Source organism: Artemia franciscana, chromosome 3, assembly GCF_032884065.1.
Source record: "Artemia franciscana chromosome 3, ASM3288406v1, whole genome shotgun sequence".
Lineage (NCBI taxonomy): Eukaryota > Metazoa > Arthropoda > Branchiopoda > Anostraca > Artemiidae > Artemia > Artemia franciscana.
In genome coordinates, this window is record NC_088865.1 from 6,004,333 (window position 1) to 6,032,052 (window position 27,720).

Consider the following 27,720-nt stretch of genomic DNA (forward strand, 5'->3'; position numbering starts at 1 on the left):
TTTTTGTAGATTGGACCTTGAAATTTTTTCTATAGGGCGCTGAATCCGATGGTGCGATTTTCGTTAAGATCCTATGACTCTTAGGGGGTGTTACCTCCTATTTTCTAAAATAAGGCAAATTTTCTCAGGCTCGTAACTTTTGATGACAAAGACTAAATTTGATAAAACTTATATATTTAAAATCAGCATAAAAATCCGATTCTTTTGATATATCTTTTAGCATCGAAATTCCGTTTTTTAGAGTTTCGTTTACTATTGAGCCGGGTCGCTCCTTACTACAGTTCGTTACCACGAACTGTTTGAAACACTAACATCGTCTACACTAGCACGCCTATAGATCGCTTCTTAAATTTTCACTCTTCAGAGATAATTTACAAATTCATTTTCTAATCCGTTCTCAAAAGGAAGGTCAGCAGGGTAAAGCAAGTTTATAGTTTGATTTTCCTGGTTTGCATTGACTTGTTAATCCTTGCTTTGATAACAACTGCGAGTAATTTTCGGCAACAGTTCTAGTTGCGTCAAAATTGCAGTTACAGGCTTCAGGCGTGACAGTAATGTCGTATAATATCATCATTATTTTCCCAAAATTTAAATTGAAGATGGAAGTGTGAGATGTGGAACCTAGAAGACTGAAGTGAACATTGAAGTGTTCATATTCTAAAACTGACTAAAAATAGGATGTGACAACGGACATACATTTTTACGGCAATTGAAGTTTCATAGCCCCCATTCTTATCTGGTTATGCATAGACTTGAACTTCGTTTACACCGCAAAACATAGATCTACGACCGAAAAAAACAATCAATTTTTTTTCTATGACTTGTCCAGTCTAGTTCTTTAAGAATTATTATTAGAAATCAACAACTGAAAGCTACTTAATATTTTGAGAGTCGTAATTCTAAAATAACACATTGCTAGAAAGACGAATCAGACAGTGGTCTTTTATGTTGTTTTTATTATTTTTTACATTCAAAATTTGTAAAGCATTCAAAACTCTCAGCGTAGTTGAAAACTGGAACAAAATTCTTTCAAAGATAAGTTTTTGCTTCAACTCTGTTTTCTCTGTAAAAAAAGAAGGCAACAGAAACCAAGCTATTTCTTAAGTCTCCATTGTTATTGCTCTTTTTTCGCTTTTCAGTCAAACAATTTTTCTTACAGATATCAAATCTCTTTCCATCTGTGAAAGGGGGGACTGCCTTGCCCTCCCTATATTTTGAAAAATACTTTTTTGCACATTTATTGGAACACGCATTTTTGGAGTTTCATTGGGAAAAAATAGAAACGAAATTGCCCGTTAAAAAAAAAACTTCGTCTCCCTTTCCCTAGATTATCTTCAAGTGACGCCACTCCATTCCATGGCATTTCTTTAATGCACCAAATACATCGAACTAAAAAATTTCTTTGCCCTAGACGCACTTTTGCTCTCTTCATTGCTCCAAACCGCAATTTTCTAATTTTTTTTGTTTCCGGCTATTTAAAACTTATGGAGAGCTTAGGGCAGTAACCCATTTCTGTCAGTGTTGCCAGGTTTAACTGTGAAAATAAATAAGCAAAATTAATTAGCTAAGTTTGGGAATGCTTACCGTTTGTAGAAATTCAGTTATTAACGATTTGTTTTTCCAAAAGACAGCTAACCTTCAAAAGAAATATACACTGTCTTAAGCTGGTGGTGCCACTTGTTTTCAGATTATTTGTTTACTGATTGTTCACCGTAATTTTTTTTTTTTTTGTTATTTTTTTTAACTTGGCATGGACTGCCAAAAAGTGAATAGCTGCATGTGGACATCTTATTCATTAAAAATTCATTGCCCGATTTTTCTCCATTTTTTATGATTTATGAAGTTCTATGAGTTTCCACCTAACTATTTCAAACAATAAGATTTCATTTTGGATGTCCTCGGTATTTCGATTGTCTAGACACCAAATGTCACAAAGTAAATCTAGATATCTGAACATGTTTACACCGGGCAATAATTTGATAATAACACGGTCAGAGTCCCCAGTTCTGCAGCACCACATTATTCTCAATGAAAGGAACTGTCGGGTATCATAAATATCTCAAGACCCGGTGTTTCATCGCCGCAAGTCATTAAGGTGTTTATAGCTCCGACTGGGAAATTGACACTATTTTTATTTTTTTATTCTGGTTAGGAAAACAGCTTTTTTTTATTTTATCGTGGTAATAAGATGGAAAAATCAACACTAGCTCACGTGTGGAATGGAAAATATTAACGTTGAAAGAAGTTAGCTGGCGAATTGAAAAGTAGGCTTTTAGCTGATTTTATAGGGCAATAAAAATGGCAATTTCTGTATAGGTTTCAGTATATTAGATTAATTTGCTTAGAAAACTGCGTGGGTGGGCGTGAAAAAAAATTCTATGATTTTTCTAAGCGGTAAAATTGAAAAAACATATACTTATATATATATATATATATATATATATATATATATATATATATATATATATATATATATATATATATATATATATATATATATATATATATATATATATATATATATATATATATATATGTATATATATATAACTGAATAAATGATTATATATAACACTTAAGTATGAGGGAAATGAAAAGATTTTTAACTTCGTTGGCTTAAAATCAATTATTACTCATTTGAAGTTTGAGATAATGAATTTAATTTGATCTTGAAGTGAAGTTTTCTAAACTGTTTGCTAAAGTGTTTGCTCAAAACGAGAATAGAGTGGCTCGAGGCTATCCGAGTGGGAATCAAGGAGATGTTTTGCTCATCCCACTGATGAATACGGAAAATGTATGAAAAAAATATAAATCCTATAAAAAAAAACAAATATTTCCACACCATAGCCTGGAAATTTTTTGCCGATTTCCCTCCCTTTCCTCTGTAAAAAGCATTTATATTCATTTACGATCATCAGCATTGTTGAACATGAATATCTTAATTCGGTTTCAAAAATGATACTGTAAATGCAAAAACTGCATTAGAAGTAGTTACACTCCGACCAAAGCTTACTAAGGTAGATAAGTTCATAAAACTTAACCCTTATTTACCCCATTAATGTTAAAATTGGCAGTGCAATTCTGAGCGGAAAATTCTGAAGGTGAATTCAAAAATATGGTGGGAACACAAAAAAACTTAGAAATGGTATTAAAACTAGTTACATACTCTCCAAGTTTACATGCTCTTCTAGTTTACGGTTACGCATTCTTCTAGTGTATGTTTCATTTTCGGACGTAAAAGAGAGCATGCTTTCTTACTTACTTTTCACGAAACCTCAAAATAAATAAAAACGAAAAAAAAATAAAAGTAATTGGAATTTCTATTTTGAAATCAAGACCTGGGGTATTTTTTCTGATATTTTAGGAGAGTTATGGAAATTTTGCCTAAATCGTCAAAACAGATATTATGGAGTTCTATCAGAGTTTAGAGTTATTTGATTTCTAAGAAGTTAAGCATTGAAGCTGGGTTATTTTACTTAGACAAAAGATAATTCGTTGAGTCACAGCTTCAAGATATAAACAGTTATAGAAGGAATTTTATTTCAGGAAAAACAATGCGAGTTCTAGTTCTCATATGACCAAGATCTGTTTATCCGCCTTGGAAATTTTTTTTTTTTTTTAAGAAGTACCTCCAGAACGTCAAGGATATCGATGCGCGATGTCTATAAAGAAAATACCGCTGGATGTCTAGGGAATCGATATGCAATGATAACTTTAGAAATTATTTCTAAGAGCACAGTTTATTTTTGGATATAGAAGAGTGCTTATTTACCTGCTTAAGTTTTGTTGCATTAAGCGTTTAAAATATGATAAATATCAAAATCCAAAAACAAAAATTGGAACTTTTGTTTCGAAATCAGGATTTCTGGCATTGTCTCCTAAAAACTAATGATGGAGGTCATTACCCTCCCCCCTGTTGGAGTCATATCTACATATAATTTTGGTTTTACCACGAGCAGGAGGTCACGTATGACAACATAAGATAGTCCATGAATGGAAGAATTTAGGAGCTGTAAGAATAGCTATAATGCAAATTTGTTACCACCTTAGTTTCTCACTAGTCATTCATAACCACATCTTTAAAAACAAACTCATAAATTAAAGATAATAATTAATGCCTCACAACCCGTAATTTCAGTCTGCGGTCAGGAGACCCAACGAGGCATAACCCCATCTAGCTGAGGTTCACAATTGTGTAAATGGTATTTACCAAGTTTCAACAACGGGTAATTAAAGATGCTATCACAATACAATCCCAAATTTGGTTTGAAATTTGGAATGATTTCAGTTCTGATAGCGTTTTTTAAACAAATACTTATTAAACTTATCTCTAAAAAAAATTGCAAATTAATGCCTGTTTTTAAATTCTAGGAGCGTATTTGATGTATGATTTTATAAATCCAGTTATACTTTGCACAATATTTAAGTGCCAAAAGCCGGAAAAATGAAATTTGACAGTTTGAACAGGTTAAGTGAATATCTTCAAAAATAAGGGACTCAATTTATAAAAGACCTCCAAATGCACTGATGCAATTATTGGTAATAGTGGGGCTGTGAATAGCCTCCCTGTGAAACACGATCACATTGAAAAATGTACAAAAATAGGAAAAATAAGAAATTTTCTACTTCGCAACGTTTTAAAAACAAAGACTGCAGCATTTGGTTCCCCTGGAACTCCCCTGATGGCGCTAATATACATATATAAGAAAAAATCGTGTAATACTTGTAGCATTTGAAATGAAAAGATCACATATTCTCAAACCTTGGCTCGCTTTACTAAGTATATTTACGGGTATTTCAGCTGCGTAAGTAAAGGGACTTTTGAGCCCGTTCCCCACAGAAATCTCGAGGTATGTTTTTCCAAAGTTTTTGATATGTTGTAGGCCTATATAATTTGCATGCTGAAACTTTTTTTTTATAATTCCCCTCCTATGATATAAGTACTTGCACACATGCCTGATTTCATTGTGTTATATCCACAACAAATTTAAAAATTTATATCACACTTTAATTAATTGTTAAAAAGCTATTGACATTTCGCTTATTATCTGATGAAGGAAGATTCAGATACAGTTCAAGTTTCGGGTTTATAAACTAGATCTCTCTAGTTACGATCTCGCGAGATCTCTCTCTAGCACGGAATAATTTCTGATCATTTTGGACTTAATGTTATTCCTTACTTTCAGTAGAAAAGACTTGTTTTTCAACTTTACAAATTTTCACAGTGGGAAGTCCTCAACCCCCACGTCCAAATTCCATAACTTACATCCCTTACCCCAAGGACTGTAGTGGGGCTTTATGTCATCCCCAGTGGCATAATTACTGGACCTTTCAACTATGCTGAACCAAATAGCATCTCAGAATTTCGATCGGATGTCTTTGGGGGAAGGGGCATGGGAGAGGGGCTTGTTGCCCTCCAATCTTTTTGGTCACTTAAAAAGGAACCTGAAATTCTAAGTTTCGTTTGAATGAGCCCTCTCTGGATCTTCTAGGATCATTGGTTCGATAGGGCCAACCCTGGGGAAAACAAAAGACAAAAAAATAAGATAAATAAACATGCACCGTGATCTTTCTTCTGGCAAAAACAAAACTACGAAATTCCAAATTCTTGCAAGTAGGAGCTTGAAACCTCTACACAGGGTTTTCCCATATGCTGAGACTGGTAGTGGTGGTATTATTGAATCGGTGGTGCCGGTGGTGAGATTGCTTGACTTTTTGAGTAAGTTTTGCCCTTTTTAAAAATCGATAAATTTTCTCATGCTCGTATCATTTGATAAGTAACATTAAACTTAATAAATTGTATACATTTGGGATCAGCATAAAAAGCCAATTCTTTTAACGAATTAATTGTGATTATAATTCCCTTTTTTTAAGAGTTTTAGTAAAAAGGGAGAGATTCATTCCTTAACTACAGTGCGTTACTACGAATTGCTTGATTGTCTCTGTATCACCTTAAATTGGGCCTTAATTACTGATGTGAAAGCTTAGAGCCAAACAATTGGGTTAGTAAATAATTTTCCAAGGTTATCTAGTTTATCAAAAGCCATTTTGGAACCAAATTTAAAGACCAATCCACACACGGCCTTTTCATACAAAAAAAAACTCCCATATAACAAACAACTTACAAAGAAATATACCCAATACTAGGAAACTTCACCGAAGGTGAAAAGTCTTCCTTTCCCTTTACTTGCCTAATCCCAAGAGATGGTTCATGTGTTTATACCCACTCAGGGGCTACTGACAGCGGTGTCTGGGGGAGGGTACAATAATTTTGAGAAAATCTCTCATATTCCCCATGCCCCTTGACTCTCCGGATGTGGGCCCCTCTTGCCCCCTCGGTAAAAATGCTGGAGCTATTCCCCTATCTACTCCAGTAGCTTTACCTTATTTGTCTCGTGGACAAGACTGCATAAATTTACTCAAAAAGGGAAGGGGGTGAAAATGACGTTTGTCAAAATTTCATAATTTTTCAAATATTTTAGAATATTGTCATTTTCTGCGTTTTTGGCACTTCAGCAGCAGAAGAGGCAAATAACTCATGTTTCACACTCCCCCCTCTTTTGGCCATATATGGTAGGAAGATGATACATCAAAGATTTGCAGTTCAACTGGTGGAGTCTGGAGTTGTTGAGACAGCTTTTGAAGAGATTTTTGAAAAGTACATCTGTCAGTAAAAGTAGGCTGTTGAAATCAACATTTCGTTGGTGGGAAAATGATTCAGCAATTTTATACGCTTTGAAAAGTCCATAATTGTATGTATGACGTAGCAAAATATAATCTCAAAGATTATAAGTGAGGAATAGAAATATTTCTGCTTATCATGGAGACTTGTTAGGAGTGAAAAGCATATTCCCATATGCATGCAAAATATACTGAATAAATGATCCGAAAAATGTAATAAAATGAGCGAAATACAAATTACGCTCGTGCAGCCTAATTAGCATAAAACTTAACAGGAATAATACGAAATTCAATTTGTGCCCTTTAAGATGCGAAAATTTCAATTAATCAATTATAAAAACACTTCTTCTTAAAAATATGGATTGCAACCCTTACAATTGGTAAGTTGGCTCATTAACTAATAACTTGAAAACATCTTACGTACCATGCATAAGCAGTCTTTCCCAACTGTAAATACTCATAAGTCATATAGTTGTTATTGTATTTATTAAACTTGCCATTAATTAATAAAAATTAAATTAATTCGTTTTTATCAAGAGGTATCAACAGTGTTACCTCTGCAGTAGCGGTGAGGATAATAAAGGTTAAAAATAAATAAAGGTTATAAAGGGATAAAGATCAGTGTTTCGTGAGATAGAGCTTTTTTTAAAGGGATTCACTGCGTCAAAACATTTTACGAGTCTCAATTTTGGTTGACCGTTTCAAAGAAAAGGGTCTATTACCAATTTCCCAATTGGACTAGCCAATATCGAGAGCTATTGAGAATCTGTGGTTTGATAAAGAAATTTGATTGAATAGACATGAAATTTAATGTCCTCTGTGTCAGCTAGGTTTTAAATTAAAGCAGATAGTACCACAGGGAACTCCCATAGCAACCAAACTGCTCAAATAATATTTCCTTTGTTTTGAATTTTATTGTTTCCCTACATGCTAGAAACTTTCTACGATGCTAGAAAGCTATGTAGAGATCTAGAAAGCTATGTAGCTATGCATGCTTTCTAGGTATGCTAGAAACTTTCTATGTATGCTAGAAAGCTATGTAGCTATGTATGCTTTCTAGGTATGCCAGAAACTTTCTACGGACTGCCCTTTCCTGAACCTCCATAAAAAAAATCTGTTCCGTTTCGAAAGAACAAGTCACACTTTCTAAGGATGTAAGTTGAATTTCCCACAAACAACAACTAGATAATACAGTATGTACTTTCCCCAAATCTCTCCTACCCTTCTGAATGAACTATAAAAGTGACAGACGAGAGAACAAGCGAAAAATCAGCAATAGCACCTGGAAACTTCACTACTTTCATTCAAGTTGCCATCCTTTACTTTTATTAAATAAAAAAAAACAAGTTTTTTGAAATGAAAGTAAGGAGCGACATTAAAACTTAAACCGAACAGAAATTACTCCTTACATGAAAGGGGTTTTTCCTCCTCGACGCCCCGCTCCTTGCGCTAAAGTTTTTTATTGTTTTAAAAAGTAGAGTTGCGAGAAAGAATCAAACTTTAGCGCAAGGAGCGGGGCGTCGAGGAGGAAAAACCCCTTTCATATAAGGAGTAATTTCTGTTCGTTTTAAGTTTTAATGTCGCTTCTTACTTTCATTTCAAAAAACTTGTTTTTTTCATTTAATTTCTGAAAGTTTTTGAATTAATGCATGTCTGATTTTGGCTCTCCGTACATAAATTATTAAAATGAAATTTGCATATTAATTCTTTTTTTGGCTAAATGGCTTTCTCTTAGTTTTGATCAGACGATTTTGAGAAATAAGGGGTGGGGAAGGAGGCCTAGTTGTCCTCCAATTTTTCGGTTACTTAAAAAGGCAACTAGATCTTTTAATTTTTAACGAATGTTAAAAATTTTATTAGTAAAAAAATACGCAACTTAAGAATTAACTTACGTAACAAACTTTTATATTCTTATATTTTTGATTATATATATGAGGGGGTTGGTCCCCTCGTTAATACCTCGCTCTTCACACTAAATCTTGTTTTGTCCCAATTCTTTAAGAATGACCCCTGAATCAGAAAGGCCGTAGAATAAATAGTTGAAATTACTTAAAAAATTTTTAGCATAAAGAGTGAAGTATTTATCTCCTCCTAAATACCTCGCTCTTTATGCTAAAGTATTTTTAGAACCCCTCATATGCGTAATAATCTCTGTTCGTTTTAAGTTTTGATGCTTCTCGTTACTTTCAATTGAAAAAACTTTTTCATGTTTATATTTTCATTGTTTGTTTTTTTTATAGTAATGCTAGAAAGTCCTGCGCCCTTTTGATTGAATTTCTCTTCCCCCATGAAATATTCCTCCAAGAAAAGATCTTCCCATATAGCCCCCTCCACTGAACCCCACACCCAAACCAAAAAAATCCCCCTGATAACGTCGGTACACTTCCCAGTAACCATTACTGTATGTAAACATTGGCCAAAGTTTGTAACTTGCAGCCCCTCTCCCAGGGACTGTGGGGGGTATGTCATCCCCAAAGACATAGTTATTATGGTTTTAGACTATGCGGAACAAAATGGCTATCTCAAAATTTTGATCCGTTGACTTTCGTAAAAAAATAAGCGTGGGAGGGGGCCTAGGTGCCCTCCAATTTTTTTGGTCACTTAAAAAGGGCACTAGAACTTTTCATTTCCGTTAGAATGAGCCCCCTTACGACATTCTAGGACCACTTGGTCGATACGATGACCCCTGGGAAAAAAACAAAAAAAAAAAAAAACAAATAAACACGCACCCGTGATTTGTCTTCTGGCAAAAAATACGAAATTCCACATTTTTGTAGATTGGACCTTGAAATTTTTTCTATAGGGCGCTGAATCCGATGGTGCGATTTTCGTTAAGATCCTATGACTTTTAGGGGGTGTTACCCCCTATTTTCTAAAATAAGGCAAATTTTCTCAGGCTCGTAACTGCTGATGACAAAGACTAAATTTGATGAAACTTATATATTTAAAATCAGAATAAAAATCTGATTCTTTGTTATATCTTTTAGCATTGAAATTCCGTTTTTTAGAGTTTCGTTTACTATTGAGCCGGGTCGCTCCTTACTACAGTTCGTTACCACGAACTGTTTGATTCAAACAATATTCAATCATTCATCAAGTGTATCTAAAAATGGAATTATGTACCACGAGTCTCACAGAACAGGGAAATAAATTGTATTTCTGTGAAAATTCAAGTAAACAATGAAAAATTGGCCTTCATCTTTTTAATAAAAAACATGGTTATAAATTACGATTAATTCAATGGTCCTAATTAGTGGAAGAATGGGGGGGCAAGAATTTTTTGGATTTTTTATGATAATATGAGAGAAAGAAGACATCAAATACAGCTAGAGCAAAGGGGAGGGGGTAGCAGTTACTTTAGTGCTCGGACGATTCATTTACTAACCTGTCCGAACCTTAGGGGAAAAGGATTTATAGGTGGAAATGCTATTTGTAAAAAAAAAATACATTTTTTCAAGTCCAGGGAGGCGGCAACCGACCCCTTTCTCAACTTGGTGCAGTTGGATTAATCTCCTTTCTGTTGGTACATCACACATTTCGAATTTGTATGAAGTAAATTCTTAGGAGAAAATATGGTAATAAATTCGTGCTAGATTAATTGAATTACTGCATACACACAAATTTGTGATTCATTTGCATTGGAAATAAATTCGCACAATAATTTTAGATGCATTAGAACCGTGCCTAGTTTAAAATTATATGTTTGATCATAATTTCATTCTTCCTAATTAGCTGGCACATACATAGAAAAATAAACTTTCTGAAACATCGCCAGTTCTCATCTCGGCATTTAACTCGTTCCGTTTTGACGAGATGTTGACACATGTTTTGCATATTTTTGAACAGACGTGTTTTAATAGATAAATTAATACTTTATTAAGAATACTGTAATTAAGTTGAATATTCGCATACCTGTGCCTTTTTTTATAATATTGTGTACCCTCTAAGGAACACCACATTGCTGACATGGGTACGGCCGCCAGAAGAAGGGAGTAGCTCATCGATAACATTTCACTGATATTAAAGTATACTAACGGTATGTTTATTGATTGAGCTCCTCAGGGGCATTTCTATCCCCCCCCAATATTTACTTTTGTTTGCTGCTATTATTGAAATTGTTTGATAATCTTTTAAAGAATTGTCTTTTATTTCTTTTTTGCTAAGGTTTAGATTATGTGTGGAATGTAGCTAAACTATTTCAATTCGGGATATTTGTATCACATTAAGTATAAAAATACTTGTTACTCCTTTGAAACATCTCATTCTTCACGCTAAAATTTTTCGTACTTAAAAAAACTTCTTATTGTTTTAATTAAACGTTAATAGTATTTCAGGAATCGTTCTTAAGGAATTTGGATAGAATTTAAACTTTAGCGTAAAGAGCAAGGTGTTTTGGAGGAGTAAACCCTCTCATATACGTAATAATTTCTGTTCGTTTTAAGTTTTAATATTGCTCCTTACTTTCAGTTCAAAAAGCTTTTTTTAATATTTAATTTCTGATCGTTTTTTAAATAATTCAAGGAAATCTGGCTATTCCTCTACGGAAAAATCCCTCCTCCCCAATGATTTATTCTCTAGACAATTCAATCCCGGTGAAAATTTACCCCAGACAACATCTCCACGCGAGTAGGCAATGAAAAAGCAAGACATAAGAAAATTTCATATAGGAATTCAGGCGAAGTCCCCTGGTGTAAAATTTCCCCTGAAAACTTCTCTCCCTGGAAATATCGGTCCTATCCCCATGGAAAATCTCATCAGCTGATAATTCCCCCGGTCCCCCAAAAAATTGATGCATACTTCCCAATAACAAATACTATACGTAAACAATATGCAATTTTTTTAACTTAAATACCTTTCCCCAGGGGCTTCGGGCGGGTCGTGATATCCCCAAAGGCATAGTTATTCGACCTTTCAACTATGCTGAACAAAATGGCTATCTCAAATTTTTGATCGGCCATTTTTGGGAAAAAGGGGTGTGGGAAGGGGCCTATTTGCCCTCCAATTTTTTGGTTACTTAAAAAGGGCACTAGAACTTTTAGTTTCCGTTCGAATGAGCCTTCTCACGATATTCTAGGACCAATGGTTCGATACTATCACTTCTCGGAAAAACAACCAAACAAAAAAAAATAATAAACACACATCCGTGATCATTCTTCTGGCAAAGAAAAGGAAAAATTCACATTTTTTCAGATAGACACTTGAAACCTCTACAGTAGGGTTCTTTGATACGGTGAATCTTATGGTTTGATTTCTACTAAGATTCTATGACTTTTAGGAGGTGTTTCTCAAAAGTCAGGCAAACTCTCTCAGGCTCGTAGCCATTGATGGGTAAGATTAAATTTATTGAAACTCATGTATTTGAAACCAGCATAAAACCCCGATTCTTTTGATAGATCTATTGGTATCAAAATTCCTTTTTTAGAGTTTCAGTTACTATCTAGTCGGGTCACTCCTTACTTACAGTTCGTTACCACGAACTAATTGATACAGAATCTTTAATTTTGGGCCCAAATCATGAGACATATGAGATAATATAAAATACATCAATTTCCATCAAATTTGGTGTGGATCCGAAACGGAACATCTTTATGGGACTTAAAGCCACCCAGAGTCTGAAAGTTAAGCTACAGTCTAAACTGCATCTAAATTTTGGTTAAAAAAAGAAGAAGAAAACGATTAAAATCTGGTTCATCCAGATAATTCGTACACTCATCCAGACATAAGTGTAAATAGTGTCAATCGCTCGTTTCCATCTTTTGAACGTGTCAAACGTCATGCTAATACGGAATTCATGATACTTTAAATGAGATATTTTTCAGTTCAGTTCATTCGGGTTTATTAAAAAAAAATTATAACAGTCATAACATACATAATCTCTCATCTCTATGCAAAAACTGCATGCTGAGTCCCATATCACCTCAAAAATAAATACGCACTATGGCTCTCCCTCCACTTCTGGATACAACCATGGCCCCTACCAAAAAACATCTTTACAAGTCCCCGCTTCTTCAGGAGCAAACCACTCCAACCCCCACAAAAAAAAACTCAATAATAACTAAAATCACTTTTCTAATTAGATTCTTTATTCAAATTAAACTAATTCAAAACAAGATAATTTTTTATTCTCCTTTTGAAAGAACCAAGGGAGCTCCTACCTCTCAGTTTAGTGCCATTAATCCAAACTACAAGATATTTTTCATGTAAAGCATGTCAATGATTAAATGGATTTTATTTCCCGCTAGAAAAGGCATGAAACCGCTTATACAGTGATAAACAAGAGCAAAAAAATAAAGAAAAAATATGGAGTATAGTTGGAGTTATGTGTCCACCACATAATGGTGGAAAAAAAATGTATTTACGAAGACGGTACATCTGTACTTATATCAGCCAATTAAAAATTCAAATAGATTCAACTAGTGCCAGATAGAACTCCATTTGATTTCTCTGTTCTACAACAGACTTGAATCGATATGGGGTAATCATAACAAAGACCTAAACTAAATTTCATTTATTCGTTTGTATCTTACGATAACTGTATTTTCATGAGTCTGCATGAGGAATCACTAGCCGAATGCTTTTTCGAGGAGGGGGGACGGATTTTACTGATCGGCTGGTTATTTTCAACGACAGATTTGGTCGATTTTTCTTCTAAAGCTATTTTATTTTGTTTCTACTGACCGAGTCCAATCGTTTTCCATTGGTTCTACGTCATTTATTTCTATCTGCCAAAAATATGGAGATATGCTGATAAAATGAGAGATATAAGTTTTGAAGAAATTTGACTTGAATCCAAAATTAGAGTTTCAGCAAGGCATTTTATGCAAGGCTTGGGGTCTGTAAAAAGATTTCAAGTTGGGCTAGTAAGCGTGCAATAATTCAAATATTGTAACTTATTTTTCCTTGTGCTCATTCAGTTTTGTGTGGAATGTGTGGTAGCTTTCAGTTTCATTTCTAAGAAGTCTATCAAGAAAAAGAATCGAATTTCCATCAAAATAAATCTTTTTTGAGAAAAGGTCCTATCTGCAGATAAGATTTTCTTTTTAGTCAAATACTTAAAGAGGGTAACAAGGTTGCTACTTGTCACTGTAAAGAAGACCCAGCAATTTGACACCCTTTGCGCCAGCAATGGCTCTGGAGGACGTTTATCCATTATCCTTTACTTAATAGAGGTGCCATAGCAGAAACGATTCTCCGGGCTTTGAACGTACTAAAATTCAAATAATGTAACTTATTTTTCCATATGCTCAATCAGCTTCGGGGAATCAGCTTCCCCCAGGCGGTTGTGTGTATTTATAGTTTTTGTAATTTAGTAGTTAATAAAGAGAGAGTTCATTCACCTCTTCTCTCACACGCAGGAATTTCTACTGTAAAGAAATTTTGCATATTTGCCCTTTTCTCCACTATAGAAAAATTCGTTGAGCCTCTGATGGATGTATTGGAGACTATCAAGTTCTAATCCCCCTTCACCCCTACTTTGGAATTTGCACTGTAAAATTATGAGAAGAAAACAGTACGAGTTCTTTTGCGTCTCTCTTTTTCCGCAAGATAAGACTAAATGTAAAATAATTCAATTTGAATTTTCTAAGATATCTTCTGATTTTTTCTCTTTATTATAGCATGCGATGTCCTTCAATACAAATCCAAATAAATGGTTGTTAATAAATTTTACTATGTGGTAAGTTGTGGTAAATTGCGATCTACTATGTGGTAAGTTTCTCGTCTATTTTTTTTAGAAGCGAAATGAAAGTGTGCAAATGAACGTAAAATTCTCATAGCTGCTATTATGTTCCAGGTGGAAACGTAAAAATAAATCCTTTTCAAAAACTAGAGTTCTGAACCGAATCCAAATCTCGGTGAGTAAAATTCAAATAAATTAACAAGACTGTGTTTCATCCAGACATTTTATTTAATCAGCCGGGCGTAAGCTCAAATAGCAACAATTATTGGTTTTCACCTAATAAGGTCAAGGATGTGCCCAGGATTTTTATTCGGGAAAGTTTTTTTGGGAGGCGTACACAAAACGCATTAAAATTTGTTTATATTTATTTTTGTTACTTTTTTACCAGTCGGACAATTTTTTTGGCGGTGGAGGGGGCTCAAATCCGCTAACATCCGGGTTTGACCTAAATAGATTATTTTTATGTTCTCGGTTTGAGTAATTAAGCTTTATTCGGTGAAAAGAAAGACACTTTTGTTTATTTCTGTCGCAATCAACTTTTAATTCATTTTATTGTAGTCAGCAAACAGTTTTGCATATTTATGCTGACATAAATGATGACATTTATTGACATTTATGACATTGTTTGACAAACAATGTCAAACAATGACATTGTTTGCTATTGAAAGTCTAATTAAACTAGATTGTACTTTTTAAAATACTTAGCACAGACACTCATCCTCACTAAAATTTATTATAACTATTCTGTGTATATAAATGCCACTTTTTCGGAAAAAATTATAATACCGTTTTCGAGAAAAAATTACAGATAAGAAAATAAATATACATGTATACAATTACTATTCGTTTGATGAGGTAAGATATATAATTTTTCTTCTTTTGTTTTCCTTTTTCGTGTATATTTTTCCTTTTTCCTAATAATGGCACTATTGAGTTCATTCACCATAGTAGGAGTTGGGAAGAATGCATTTTGGACTGGTGTGCTATAACAATTGTGTCAGTCAATTTATTCCTTTTCCTTTACCCTTTGGAACTGTAAGGTTACACATGTTTAAACTTACCTAGGACTATAAGATTAGAGTTCACAGTTTCACTACCAAACCCATTGACTCTAATTCATTAAAACAGTCCTGAATCTTATTGAGAAGCTTCTATGATACTTAACATCTTTGTCTTTACTATACTTTGCAAGGAAATTATTCAGAACAAAATTCTACCAAAGCTCTTCGAGAACCATAAGATTAAAGTTCACAGTCTCACTACCCAGCCTGTTGACTCAAATGCCTTAAAATAGTCCTGAATCCTCTTGAGAAGCTTCTTGGATCCTTAAAATTTGCCTTTACTAGCCTATAGTTTGCAATGAAACTATTCAGAATGGAATTCTACCTAAGTTTACCCAGGACTATAACACTGAAGTTCACAGTCGCACTATCAAATCCGTTGACTCCAATACATTAACATAATCCTGAATCCTGAATCTACTTTGCAAGGAAATCATACAGAATAAAATTCTACCTAAGCTTACCGAGAACTACAAGATTAAAGTTCAGAGTCTCACTACCCAGCCCGTTGACTCAAATGCATTGACATAGTACTGAATACTCTTGAGAAGCTTCTTGGATCCTTAAAATTTGCCCTTAAAAATTATGCCTTTACTGTATTCTCTAAAGAAACAATTCAGAATAAAACTCTATCTAAGCTTACCGAGAACTATAAGATTGAAGTTCAAAGTCTCGCCACCCAGCCAATTGACTCAAATGCATTGACATAGTCCTGAATACTCTTGAGAAGCTTCTTGGATCCTTAAAATTTGCCCTTAAAAATTATGCCTTTACTGTACTTTGCAAGGAAAATATTCAGAATGAAATTCTACCTAAGTTTACCTAGAACTATAAGATTGAAGTTCACAGCCCGTTGACTCAAATGCATTGACATAGTACTGAATACTCTTGAGAAGCTTCTTGGATCCTTAAAATTTGCCCTTAAAAATTATGCCTTTACTGTACTTTGCAAGGAAAATAATCAGAATGAAATTCTACCTAAGTTTACCTAGAACTATAACATTGAAGTTCACAGCCCGTTGACTCAAATGCATTGACATAGTACTGAATACTCTTGAGAAGCTTCTTGGATCCTTAAAATTTGCCCTTAAAAATTATGCCTTTACTGTATTCTCTAAAGAAACAATTCAGAATGAAATTCTACCTAAGTTTACCTAGAACTATAACATTGAAGTTCACAGCCCGTTGACTCAAATGCATTGACATAGTACTGAATACTCTTGAGAAGCTTCTTGGATCCTTAAAATTTGCCCTTAAAAATTATGCCTTTACTGTACTTTGCAAGGAAAATATTCAGAATGAAATTCTACCTAAGTTTACCTAGAACTATAAGATTGAAGTTCACAGCCCGTTGACTCAAATGCATTGACATAGTACTGAATACTCTTGAGAAGCTTCTTGGATCCTTAAAATTTGCCCTTAAAAATTATGCCTTTACTGTACTTTGCAAGGAAAATATTCAGAATGAAATTCTACCTAAGTTTACCTAGAACTATAACATTGAAGTTCACAGCCCGTTGACTCAAATGCATTGACATAGTACTGAATACTCTTGAGAAGCTTCTTGGATCCTTAAAATTTGCCCTTAAAAATTATGCCTTTACTGTACTTTGCAAGGAAAATATTCAGAATGAAATTCTACCTAAGTTTACCTAGAACTATAAGATTGAAGTTCACAGCCCGTTGACTCAAATGCATTGACATAGTACTGAATACTCTTGAGAAGCTTCTTGGATCCTTAAAATTTGCCCTTAAAAATTATGCCTTTACTGTACTTTGCAAGGAAAATATTCAGAATGAAATTCTACCTAAGTTTACCTAGAACTATAAGATTGAAGTTCACAGCCCGTTGACTCAAATGCATTGACATAGTACTGAATACTCTTGAGAAGCTTCTTGGATCCTTAAAATTTGCCCTTAAAAATTATGCCTTTACTGTACTTTGCAAGGAAAATATTCAGAATGAAATTCTACCTAAGTTTACCTAGAACTATAACATTGAAGTTCACAGCCCGTTGACTCAAATGCATTGACATAGTACTGAATACTCTTGAGAAGCTTCTTGGATCCTTAAAATTTGCCCTTAAAAATTATGCCTTTACTGTACTTTGCAAGGAAAATATTCAGAATGAAATTCTACCTAAGTTTACCTAGAACTATAAGATTGAAGTTCACAGCCCGTTGACTCAAATGCATTGACATAGTACTGAATACTCTTGAGAAGCTTCTTGGATCCTTAAAATTTGCCCTTAAAAATTATGCCTTTACTGTACTTTGCAAGGAAAATATTCAGAATGAAATTCTACCTAAGTTTACCTAGAACTATAAGATTGAAGTTCACAGCCCGTTGACTCAAATGCATTGACATAGTACTGAATACTCTTGAGAAGCTTCTTGGATCCTTAAAATTTGCCCTTAAAAATTATGCCTTTACTGTACTTTGCAAGGAAAATATTCAGAATGAAATTCTACCTAAGTTTACCTAGAACTATAACATTGAAGTTCACAGCCCGTTGACTCAAATGCATTGACATAGTACTGAATACTCTTGAGAAGCTTCTTGGATCCTTAAAATTTGCCCTTAAAAATTATGCCTTTACTGTATTCTCTAAAGAAACAATTCAGAATGAAATTCTACCTAAGTTTACCTAGAACTATAACATTGAAGTTCACAGCCCGTTGACTCAAATGCATTGACATAGTACTGAATACTCTTGAGAAGCTTCTTGGATCCTTAAAATTTGCCCTTAAAAATTATGCATTTACTGTATTCTCTAAAGAAATTATTCAGAATAAAACTCTACCTAAGCTTATCGAGAACTATAAGATTGAAGTTCACAGTCCGTTGACTCAAATGCATTAACATAGTCCTGAATCCTCTTGAGAAGCTTCTTTGGTCTAAAAATTTGTCCTTGAAAATTTTGCCATTACTATACTTAGCAAGGAAAATAATCAGAATGAAATTCTACCTAAGTTTACCTAGAACTATAACATTGAAGTTCACAGTCTCACTACCAAACCCGTTGACTCCAATGCATTCAAACAGTCCTGAATCCTCTTGAGAAGCTTCTTTGATCCTTAGAATTTGATTGGAGGTACGATAACGGTCCCATCCAATCGTAATTGACTCCCCATCCTGAAAAATAATAATGGTGATGATACTGGTCCTTAATCTCTGTCCCCACTATGAGGCATAAAAGTATCAAATGTCAATTATCAGCCTTCCCAGGGGACAAGAGCCATCTTAGTAATAAATCTGTCTCCGGGAAAAATCAAGGCTTATTTTTATCTTTTATAACTCTGTTTCTATTATTTTTAAAATTGTGCAGTTAGTGGTTCTGGAAAGTCAAGATGATAGTACTAATGAGCAGACACGTGCACAGAGGAGGAGGGGGACGGGATAGAAATTCCTCATAAATCAATCTTCCTAGAAATCGAATACCATTTTTTAGATATTCGTTTATTTTGTTTTAATTTAGGAGAGTCATACTCCAATATGGAATTAAGGATGCCAAACTATGCTGAATAATTTATTGGCAGGGTATTTACTCCTCCTACACACATTTTTAATTTTACTGATCACTTTCCAAATCTTTCAATTAATCTAGCATTGCTACTTTTGTATATCCCCTTGTCAGTGGAATATAGGATTTGTCTCCCTACATTAAATTGTTAAACTTCTGGTGTTACTCCATGACTTCTGCAGTTTAACTTTTAGCACGTTTCACTTTATCGGCTATACTAGAGAAAATGAGAAAGTACTATTAACGTGAAAATACTATTCAGGCGCGTAAGCATGAATATTCTTAGGTCAACAATAAAAAAAAAATTATTCGATAATCTGAAAAAAAAATTACCCAGAAATTCAAAAAAAGTTTACAGGTCCCTGGAGTCCGGGCTCCAAGACTCTGCCTACGTACCTGATAGTCAAGGCCGTTTCCAGGAGGGGATTTGGGAGTTTTGAACCACCCCCCCCCCCCCAAAAAAAAAAAAATGCTTGTTCGTCACGTAATAACGTAACAAAATGAATATAAACAAATTTTTGATGTGCCTTTTTAAGTTTTTTGTAGCCCCTCAAGAGAATTGTAGCCCCCCCAAAAATTATACCCCTCCCCCAGAAACAAAATCCTGGATACGACCATGCTGATAGTATTAACATTCGTTTTCTACAATCTTTCGGTTTTTGTAGCTACATCTTTCCATATTTTAAAATATCACAAAAATATTATAAAACTCTAAGTTTTGTCTAGGGAAATTTAACCTTAAGCTAACATTTTTTTTATAAATTGTTGAAAAATAGAATGAAAGAACTCTTCCTTTCTTCCCTATTTTCTTCACAGCTAAAATTTGATTTAATATAGAGCTGTAAGGGGTTTCTTTGTATCCTACTTATTTTCAACATAAAATCTTAATTGAAAACAAGCAAGTCTTGCTGTTTTTCCGCATCCGACCAAAAATCTCTCAGTTTCCTTGAAAACTAATTGGTTTAAGCACCAAAAAACGATAAGCTGTCAACAACTAGGGTTATCAATCAAACAAACTGTCACCTCGTTTTGACCTCCTACGCTTAGAAAAACCAATGAACTCATCAGAAATTAAACAGTGGCAAAAAACAGCCTGAGACTTGTAACAAAAAAAAATTAAAAAGTTGATTGCTTTTGCAAAAGGACTAGCCTCAGAAGAAGGAGAAGAAAATTAAATTAAAGCATAATAACGTGCCAAACAGACAGAGCTACAACGTAATGAATTGCGTTTTATTATTGTCATTCCCTTTTTCAATTCAATCTCTTGTCATAACAAGATTTTATATTAACAAATATCAAATCATAAAAAGACAAAATTTTGCGATATTTGTCCCCAGCTATTCAAACCAAGGCCAAATTTTAGAATTTTGACGGAGGGGGACGCCATTTACGAAGAAAATTTATATTGGGAACGTATTTTGTAATTTTTTTTCAACAATAAAACAATGAAGAGCGGGCATTTTTATGCGATTTCTCACATTACGGGGAGACATCAACCCCCTGGCTTTGAAATGCCTAAAAATTGTTAGTTGTTAAAAACCAAAGTTCTCGACCACGCAAATATTACCTAGTTTCAACCTCCTAAGCTTTGAAAATCGGTATACTCATCAGAAATTAAAAAGAAGCAAACATTGAGACTTACAGACTTAAGACTAAGATACTTGAGACTTAGAGACTAAACACCTAAGAGACTTGAAAGAAAAAAAAACTGGTTAATTGATATAACAAAAGGAACAACCAGATCACAAGGAAATACAAGCAAATTAAAATGTAAAACCTGCAAAGCAATTAGTGTTTATAACTTAATATATCTTTACTTTTTATTAGAGTCATTTTATTCTTTAGATGTAGCCTTTTATCATGAAATAACTTTATTTTGCCAAATTCTAATCATAATAAAATACAAAATGTTGTGATAATGCAACCAAACTTTTCAAACAAGTACGAAACTTCGTTCTTTTGAGGGGATGAGGGTGTTAACCTTTTTTGATGAAGTTTGCAATGAAAACCGACATTCTTAAAAATATTAAAAAGTTATTTAACCTGTTTTTAATATATTTCAACTATCAAGCAAAAAGAATGCACTTTCACAGTTTCTCACATTCTAGGAAGGGCTCCACCCCCATCCCAAGAATTTAAAATGCCCAAAAAGTATTAGGTTCGGAGTTGTTTTATTTGATTGGAAACTGAAAGTTTTAGTGTCCTTTTTAGGATTCAAAGTGATTTGATTGTCAACAGCCTCCTTTTCCCTCACTCCCTTTTGATCCTCTTTCTCCCCAAAAGACATTAGATCAAAATTTTTAGCTACAACTATACCTCTGGGGATGATATAACCCCAACAACACTTAAGGCAAGGGCCGTAAGTTATGCAAGCTGCCCATTACACATAGGGTTTGTTGTTGGGAAGGGGGGCCTGTTATATACATACTAAATCAAGTGCACGCAGGTTATCAAAAGGGCGCATTAGTAGTATACGAAGAACAGGTGAGGGTATTAAGTTGAAACTTTCAGGGCTAATACTACTACTGAATTGACTACTACTACTACAATTACTACTACTACTACTAATCAGTCAAATAAAAAAAAGTTAAAGTCCATCAAAGCTGTCAAAAAGTAAAGATGCAAGAACTCAGGAACAGAATATTGTATTAAGTTGAAACTTTCAGGGAAATTCGATGGTGATAATAGCATTAACTCAACTGACGCTATGTACATGCACCTTGTCAGAAGGGCCCATCACAAATATCTCAGGAGAGACTGAGGGTACTAGGTTCAAATTTTCTGGGCGCCTGCTACTACTTCTACTACTAATGCTACTACTACCAATACTGCTGCTACCACCGCTATTACTATTAATACTACTACTATGAAGCTAAATAAAAAGAGTTCGGTGCATCCAGGATGTCAAAATGGCGTGGATGCAATGTGACAGAAGCATAGATGAAAATGAAGGTGAAACTTCCAAGGAAAGTCAATGGGGATATAAAACTAAATGAAGTCAAAAGGATGTATCAGCAATATTTTACGATATCACTAAGTATTAAACTGTCAATCTACATTCATTTGTTCTTTTCATTGATTTTACTTGTTATCATGACTTTATTTTTATGTCTTAAAAAAAAATTATAGCTTGAAATAAAGATTATTTTCAGGAAACTTCAAACGACGTTCTGATCTATAAAAGGCATAAAAGGTATTAACCCTACTCCTGTTTATTGTAATTTCTGTTCGTTTCGGGTTTCATTTATTTATTGATAATGAATCATGATAGATTTAAACTTGAAAAGCTATTTCATTTAATTTCTGTTCGTCTTTGATTTAATGTAGCTCTTTACTTTTATTTGAAAGACTTCAAATGTGGAAAAAGTTTATTTTTTAATTAATAAGAAAAAAATTAATAGGATGTTTGTTTTAACTGAAGGAATAATCAGAGAAGAAGGAAAATAAAATCTATTTGACATATAAACTGTGAACAAAGTTTATTTTTTAATTAATAAAAAAAAGTAATAGGATGTTTGCTTTAATTGAAGGAATAATCAGAGAAGAAGGAAACAAAATCTATTTGACATACAAAAAATAACATTTATAATATCATAGATTGTTTTATTATGATTGTTCAATTTTTTAATGCAATATTTTATCATAACATAATTGTTGATTTCCCAGAAGACTAGCCGTATAAAACCAAACAAAAACGGTTGAGATATTTTGGAGACCTATTCAAACCAGAATTTTGATAGGAGGAGGAGCTCGAGCCCTTCGCCATAAAGATTCTCCTATTACAAGCATCATTTTTAAACATCTTAACTATTAAATAACTACTACTAATACTACTACAACTTCTACTAACAACTCACTGCAGCACCAAGCCGTAGGAGGCCAACGCAGCTCCACAAACTCCTTCTCCGTCCCGAGCTACTCAAAGCCTCCCTTTTTACACGCTCCCAGGAATTCCATGTTAAATAGCGAAAAAATATATTCTATATCTTTCTCATATTTAGGAGAGATGCCAATCATAAGCACCCCAGGTTTTAAAAACGTGAAAACTTTTAGCTGTCCACGTCTGGGGTTATCAACCACGCAAGCAGTCATCTCGTTTTAACCTCCTTAGCTTAAAAATATATATAAAAAAATAGAATATAATATAGAAATGTAACAACAAACATCCTTGTATACAAACATAAGAAAAATGCTGATTGCTTAACTGAAGAAATAAACTTTCACGAACGAAAATAAAATTGACTTTAATTTTAATCATGCATATAGGAAGTAACCTTTATGAAAAAAATATATTTTTTCATTACTATTACTCAATTTTTCCCTTTTTTATGGCTTATATGGGCTAAAAGGACACCAAATTTTGGACATTGTTGTACAACTTTTTATACCAGAACCATCCTCGGGATTTCGGTTAGGGAGGGGGTCCGGAAATCTGGTGAAGGGAGTTTTCTATATAGTGTCACCTTAAGAATTTCAACAGCAAAAGTGCATATTTCTAATGCACTAAGTGCTATTTCTAGTTTCTAAAATTAACGGCGTAAGAAAATCTTTTCATTCAAATATTTCACAGGCCAATATAGCACAAACCTAAAAGGGTATGAAGGCCAATGCCATAATCATGATTAAAAAGTAACAAGGGCTTATAATAGGAATGCATAATTTAAAGAGTCAAATGGATTAATTACGGATATAAAAGTCCAAAGGCAGGTAAAAATGAAATAAGGAAGAAATAAAAATACTGAATTCTTTTTAATCTCAATGCAAACTCTATTTCTATTCTGCCTTCCCTCCTCCAATTACCGGATTATACCTATGACCAGTTTAATTCTTCTTCCAAAATGAGTAAAAAACTATATAAAGCTAATATAAGAATATATTTAAGATAAAATAAAACTATATTTAAGATAATATAGAGGTAAATTCTTATGATCGATATGGCTGCCACGAGCAAATAATGTCGAAATTGCTTTTCTTGTTACAAGAAAAGAAACAATAATAATGCAATAGAAAGAAGAAGTGCAAAAAATACACAAACGCAAAGGAAATTATCAATCAATATGTTTCAATTAAAGATCATTATGAAAAAAAAATCACCAAAAAGTATTAAACTAATAACTTACCTTTTTCCAGTTTATGATAGGCGTGGGATATCCTTTGACAGGACAGTCAAGCTTTATTTGGTCACCATACTTGAAAATTTGGCGCTTTTCGTATGAACTGACAATGTGAGGAGGCCCTAAATGAAAAAAAGTAACTAAATAATGAAAAAAAGTAATATTTATTGGAAAAAATAATTGAAATTTTTGCTGAATGAAAAATTACCATAAAAAATTACCACTATTTTGACCTCTTTTATGCTTAAACAGGCACTAAAATTAAAAAAAAAGGTCATTAAGAAATTATTAAAACAAGCATATAGGGTTCAGTTCTGTTCTATTCATCAGTAAAAATGTCCTACTCAAAAGTTTAAAACAAACTCTAATTTGAAACGAAATTAAAAGAGCAGGGGCAATGAGGGAGGTGGTCTTAGAGGCACATGCCCCCCCAAAAACATTAAAAATTATACTAATTACGGGAGTGAAGGGGCGAGTAACACCAACAAAGGAGGCCAAGGTTGTTAGTGCACCCCAAAGCATTCATTTTTCAACTACCCATTTAGGTGATAATCTGTTTTTAATTCAAGGGGAACGCCTAGTTCAGACTAAAAAGACGTTACTGGAACTCTTTATGTACATTAAGAATCTTTGCTTGTCTTCTGTAACTTGTAATAGAGCTAGCTGTTGGGATGGCGCTTCGCGCCACCCCAACACCTAGTTGGTGGGGGCACTTCGCGCCCCCAAAGCCCCCCCGCGCACGTAAGTCGTTACGCGCCATATTAGTTACGCGCCATTGTAGTTGTGTCCCTGTGTCCCACCTGTGAATATAGATAGATATATATATATTTAACTAAGTGTGTTTTTTACTACGTAAAACTTGCGAATATACAACATTCTTGGCTGTCCCATTGTCTGTGCATATACAAAGTTTTATATACTTATAATGACGTCATATTCAAACGCTCTTTTTACAAACAAACAATACAATACAATACATGCATACATACAACTTATTTTTATATAGATAGATAGATAGATAGATATATAGATATACATATACAATACAAATTAACTACGTAAAACTTGCGAATATACAACATTCTTCGCTGTCCCATTGTCGGTGCATGTAAACAGATTGTCAGGTTTACCGACCCTCGAACATGCAACGTACAACTGTCCATGGGAAAAACATTCTGTATTAAGATCTATACCACATGTTTCTAATGATTGCTCTTGAGCTTTGTTGATGGTGACTGCAAATGCTAATCGAATTGGGAATTGCAATCTTTTAAATTGAAAAGGCAGATCCGTTGGAATCATGGGAATGCGAGGAATAAGAACAGCCTCACCCTCAAAAGGCCCTGTCAAGATTGTTGCCTCTATTACCTTTTCCATTGTTTTTATTTACGGCAAGTCGCGTGCCACTGCAAAGCTTTGGTGGGTTGATATTTCGTAACAATATTATTGGTACGCCTATTTTTAGTTGTAGCACGTGTGGTGGAAACCCTGGGAGATCCAGGGAGTTTAAAAATTCAGATGGATGAATTACCGCCTCATTTGGTTCCAGAATTGTGTCGACTGACTTGTAAAGGACTGCCTGGTCTCGAATCTTGGTCAAAACAATATTGTTGATTTCGTGGACGTCTTTATTCTTGGCTGCCAGAATCGCTCGTTCTGTTAGCCATTTATGATTTTTAAAATTGGTAAGAATATTCGGAAATACTTTTTCAACCAATTCATTTTTGGACGTCAATAAATTACAGAATTCAGCAGGCAGTTGTATACGTCCTGAAATTGAGTCTGCTGGGAGCTTTCCGTTTCCAATTGCCAGCAATTGATCTGAAAATGTTTGACCAGAGTTATCGTTTTGCAATCGGACACGCATATTTGTAGTTAATTTTAATGTCTTTACGTGTGACCATAAATTAGAATTTTTCAGGCAAGTATTCATTTCGTCTACAGGGGTTGATCTAGGTATTATAGGTAATGTTTGCCTGAAATCTCCCGCAAGCAATATTAATGTGCTGCCAAAGGGTTTCGAATTCTCTCGCAAATCTCTCAACGATTGATCCAGAGCCTCGAGCGATTTTTTGTGTGCCATTGTGCACTCGTCCCAAATAATAAGTTTGCATTGCTTCAATACTTTACCCATCCCAGATGATTTGGAAATATTGAACGTGGGAGTTTCCGTAGAATGAAAATTCAGAGGCAATTTCAAAGCGGAATGAGCAGTTCTTCCACCAGGCAGCAACGTTGCGGATATTCCGGGCGACGCAATGGCCAACGCAATGTAATTTTTTGATCGAATTGTTGCCAGAATCAATTTTATCACAAATGTTTTACCAGTACCTCCTGGCGCATCCAAAAAGAAGATTTCTCCAAGGTTGTTATCGACACAATGCATTTTCTTATCATAAATGTCCTTTTGCTCAGACGTTAACTGAGAAATGTTTTTTTGCACATACGACAATAGATCACTCGTGCTGTAACTTTGTTCATGATCCAATTCTACACATGTTGAAACAGCAGCGTTACGATTAGGTGAAGGCATTCCCAAGCCCTGAAGAGGTTTGTTTGCCATTCATACGCAGAAATCTTCAATAATAACTAAAGTGTAGTTATAAATTTCTGATGTAAAATCTAAAGTCATATCTGACGTCTCTAGCCGTTTTCGATGGAGTATATCCTCGGCCATTTTCGATTTATATTTTTCCATGTCTATGAACCGCAGATTGTCCTTGAAGTAAAAGCTGCCGTATCTCGTCCCAAGATTGATTACATGTAAATGTAATAAATAAATCTGGACGACCATAGAGACGAACAAACGCAATAGCATCTTGAGCATATTCATGCATATGACAGGGACCGCCAGCATGTGATGAAGGTAAAATCGTTAATCTTCCAACGTTTATGGTATTACAGTCATTTACAACTGCATCTCGCAAATGAATGTATTGTTCAGAGCGGAGCTTGGTCTGATTCAGACGGATAAATAGCAAACGTTCTGATTCAATTTTTGCATACATATCTACGATGTATTGGTGAAACAATTGATTGCATTTTAAAATATAATTGTCTTCATCCTGCCGAATCATTAGTCAATAGGAATAATAATGCATTGTGCTGCATTTCTTACCCGTTTGTTTGTTAGTGGATGGATCTTGCAATTTATTATTAAAGTGATAGCCGTCGGCTCCATCCCAAAAAAAATTATAGGATATTGTAGGGCATCGTAGCATCGATGAGTTTCAGCAATTCTTACCAACTGAGCGTTTCGCTTATGAAGAATAATATCTCGAGGTAAAAACTGATCACCGACCATAACGATTGCCACTTCGTCGATAGTTGGAGCATTGTATCTACGCACATGTTGGCCAGTAGGCGTTTTGTCAGTGGAAATAACACTTTTATGCGTATCAGTAGGCATCAAATCGATGGCTGTTTTGAACAGACGCACTAAATTATTATTTTCGTGAAAAAGATGTTGCAATTGAAAAACGATAGTCCTTTCAGCGTCAGGAGAAATTCCGCAACGTGCATTCAATTCAGAATTGCGTCAGGAAAAATTCCGCAACGTGCATTCAATTCAGAATTTCTATCACTGATGAAGTACAGTTGTAAAAATTTATGATTCTCGCCTGAGAATAGTAGAAGGGACCCTGCTCTATGATAAATTTGCC

The 27,720-nt window shown here is 34.2% G+C and overlaps 1 protein-coding gene across 2 annotated transcripts in view; it reads right to left on the reverse strand.

The window, feature by feature from the left end:
- The window catches only part of LOC136024801 (fibroblast growth factor receptor-like 1), a 151,158-nt gene that overhangs the window by 70,919 nt on the left and 52,519 nt on the right, over positions 1 to 27,720 (reverse strand). Inside the window, exons 3-4 of one of the 2 annotated variants that reach the window (XM_065700270.1) lie at positions 24,065 to 24,180; positions 18,400 to 18,556 (exon numbers count right to left, since the gene is read on the reverse strand). In XM_065700270.1, coding sequence (XP_065556342.1) covers positions 18,400 to 18,556; positions 24,065 to 24,180 — 273 coding nt within the window. Of the gene's footprint in view, positions 1 to 16,408; positions 16,541 to 18,399; positions 18,557 to 24,064; positions 24,181 to 27,720 lie in introns of those variants that run through there. The other variant, XM_065700271.1, reaches the window with a different exon arrangement.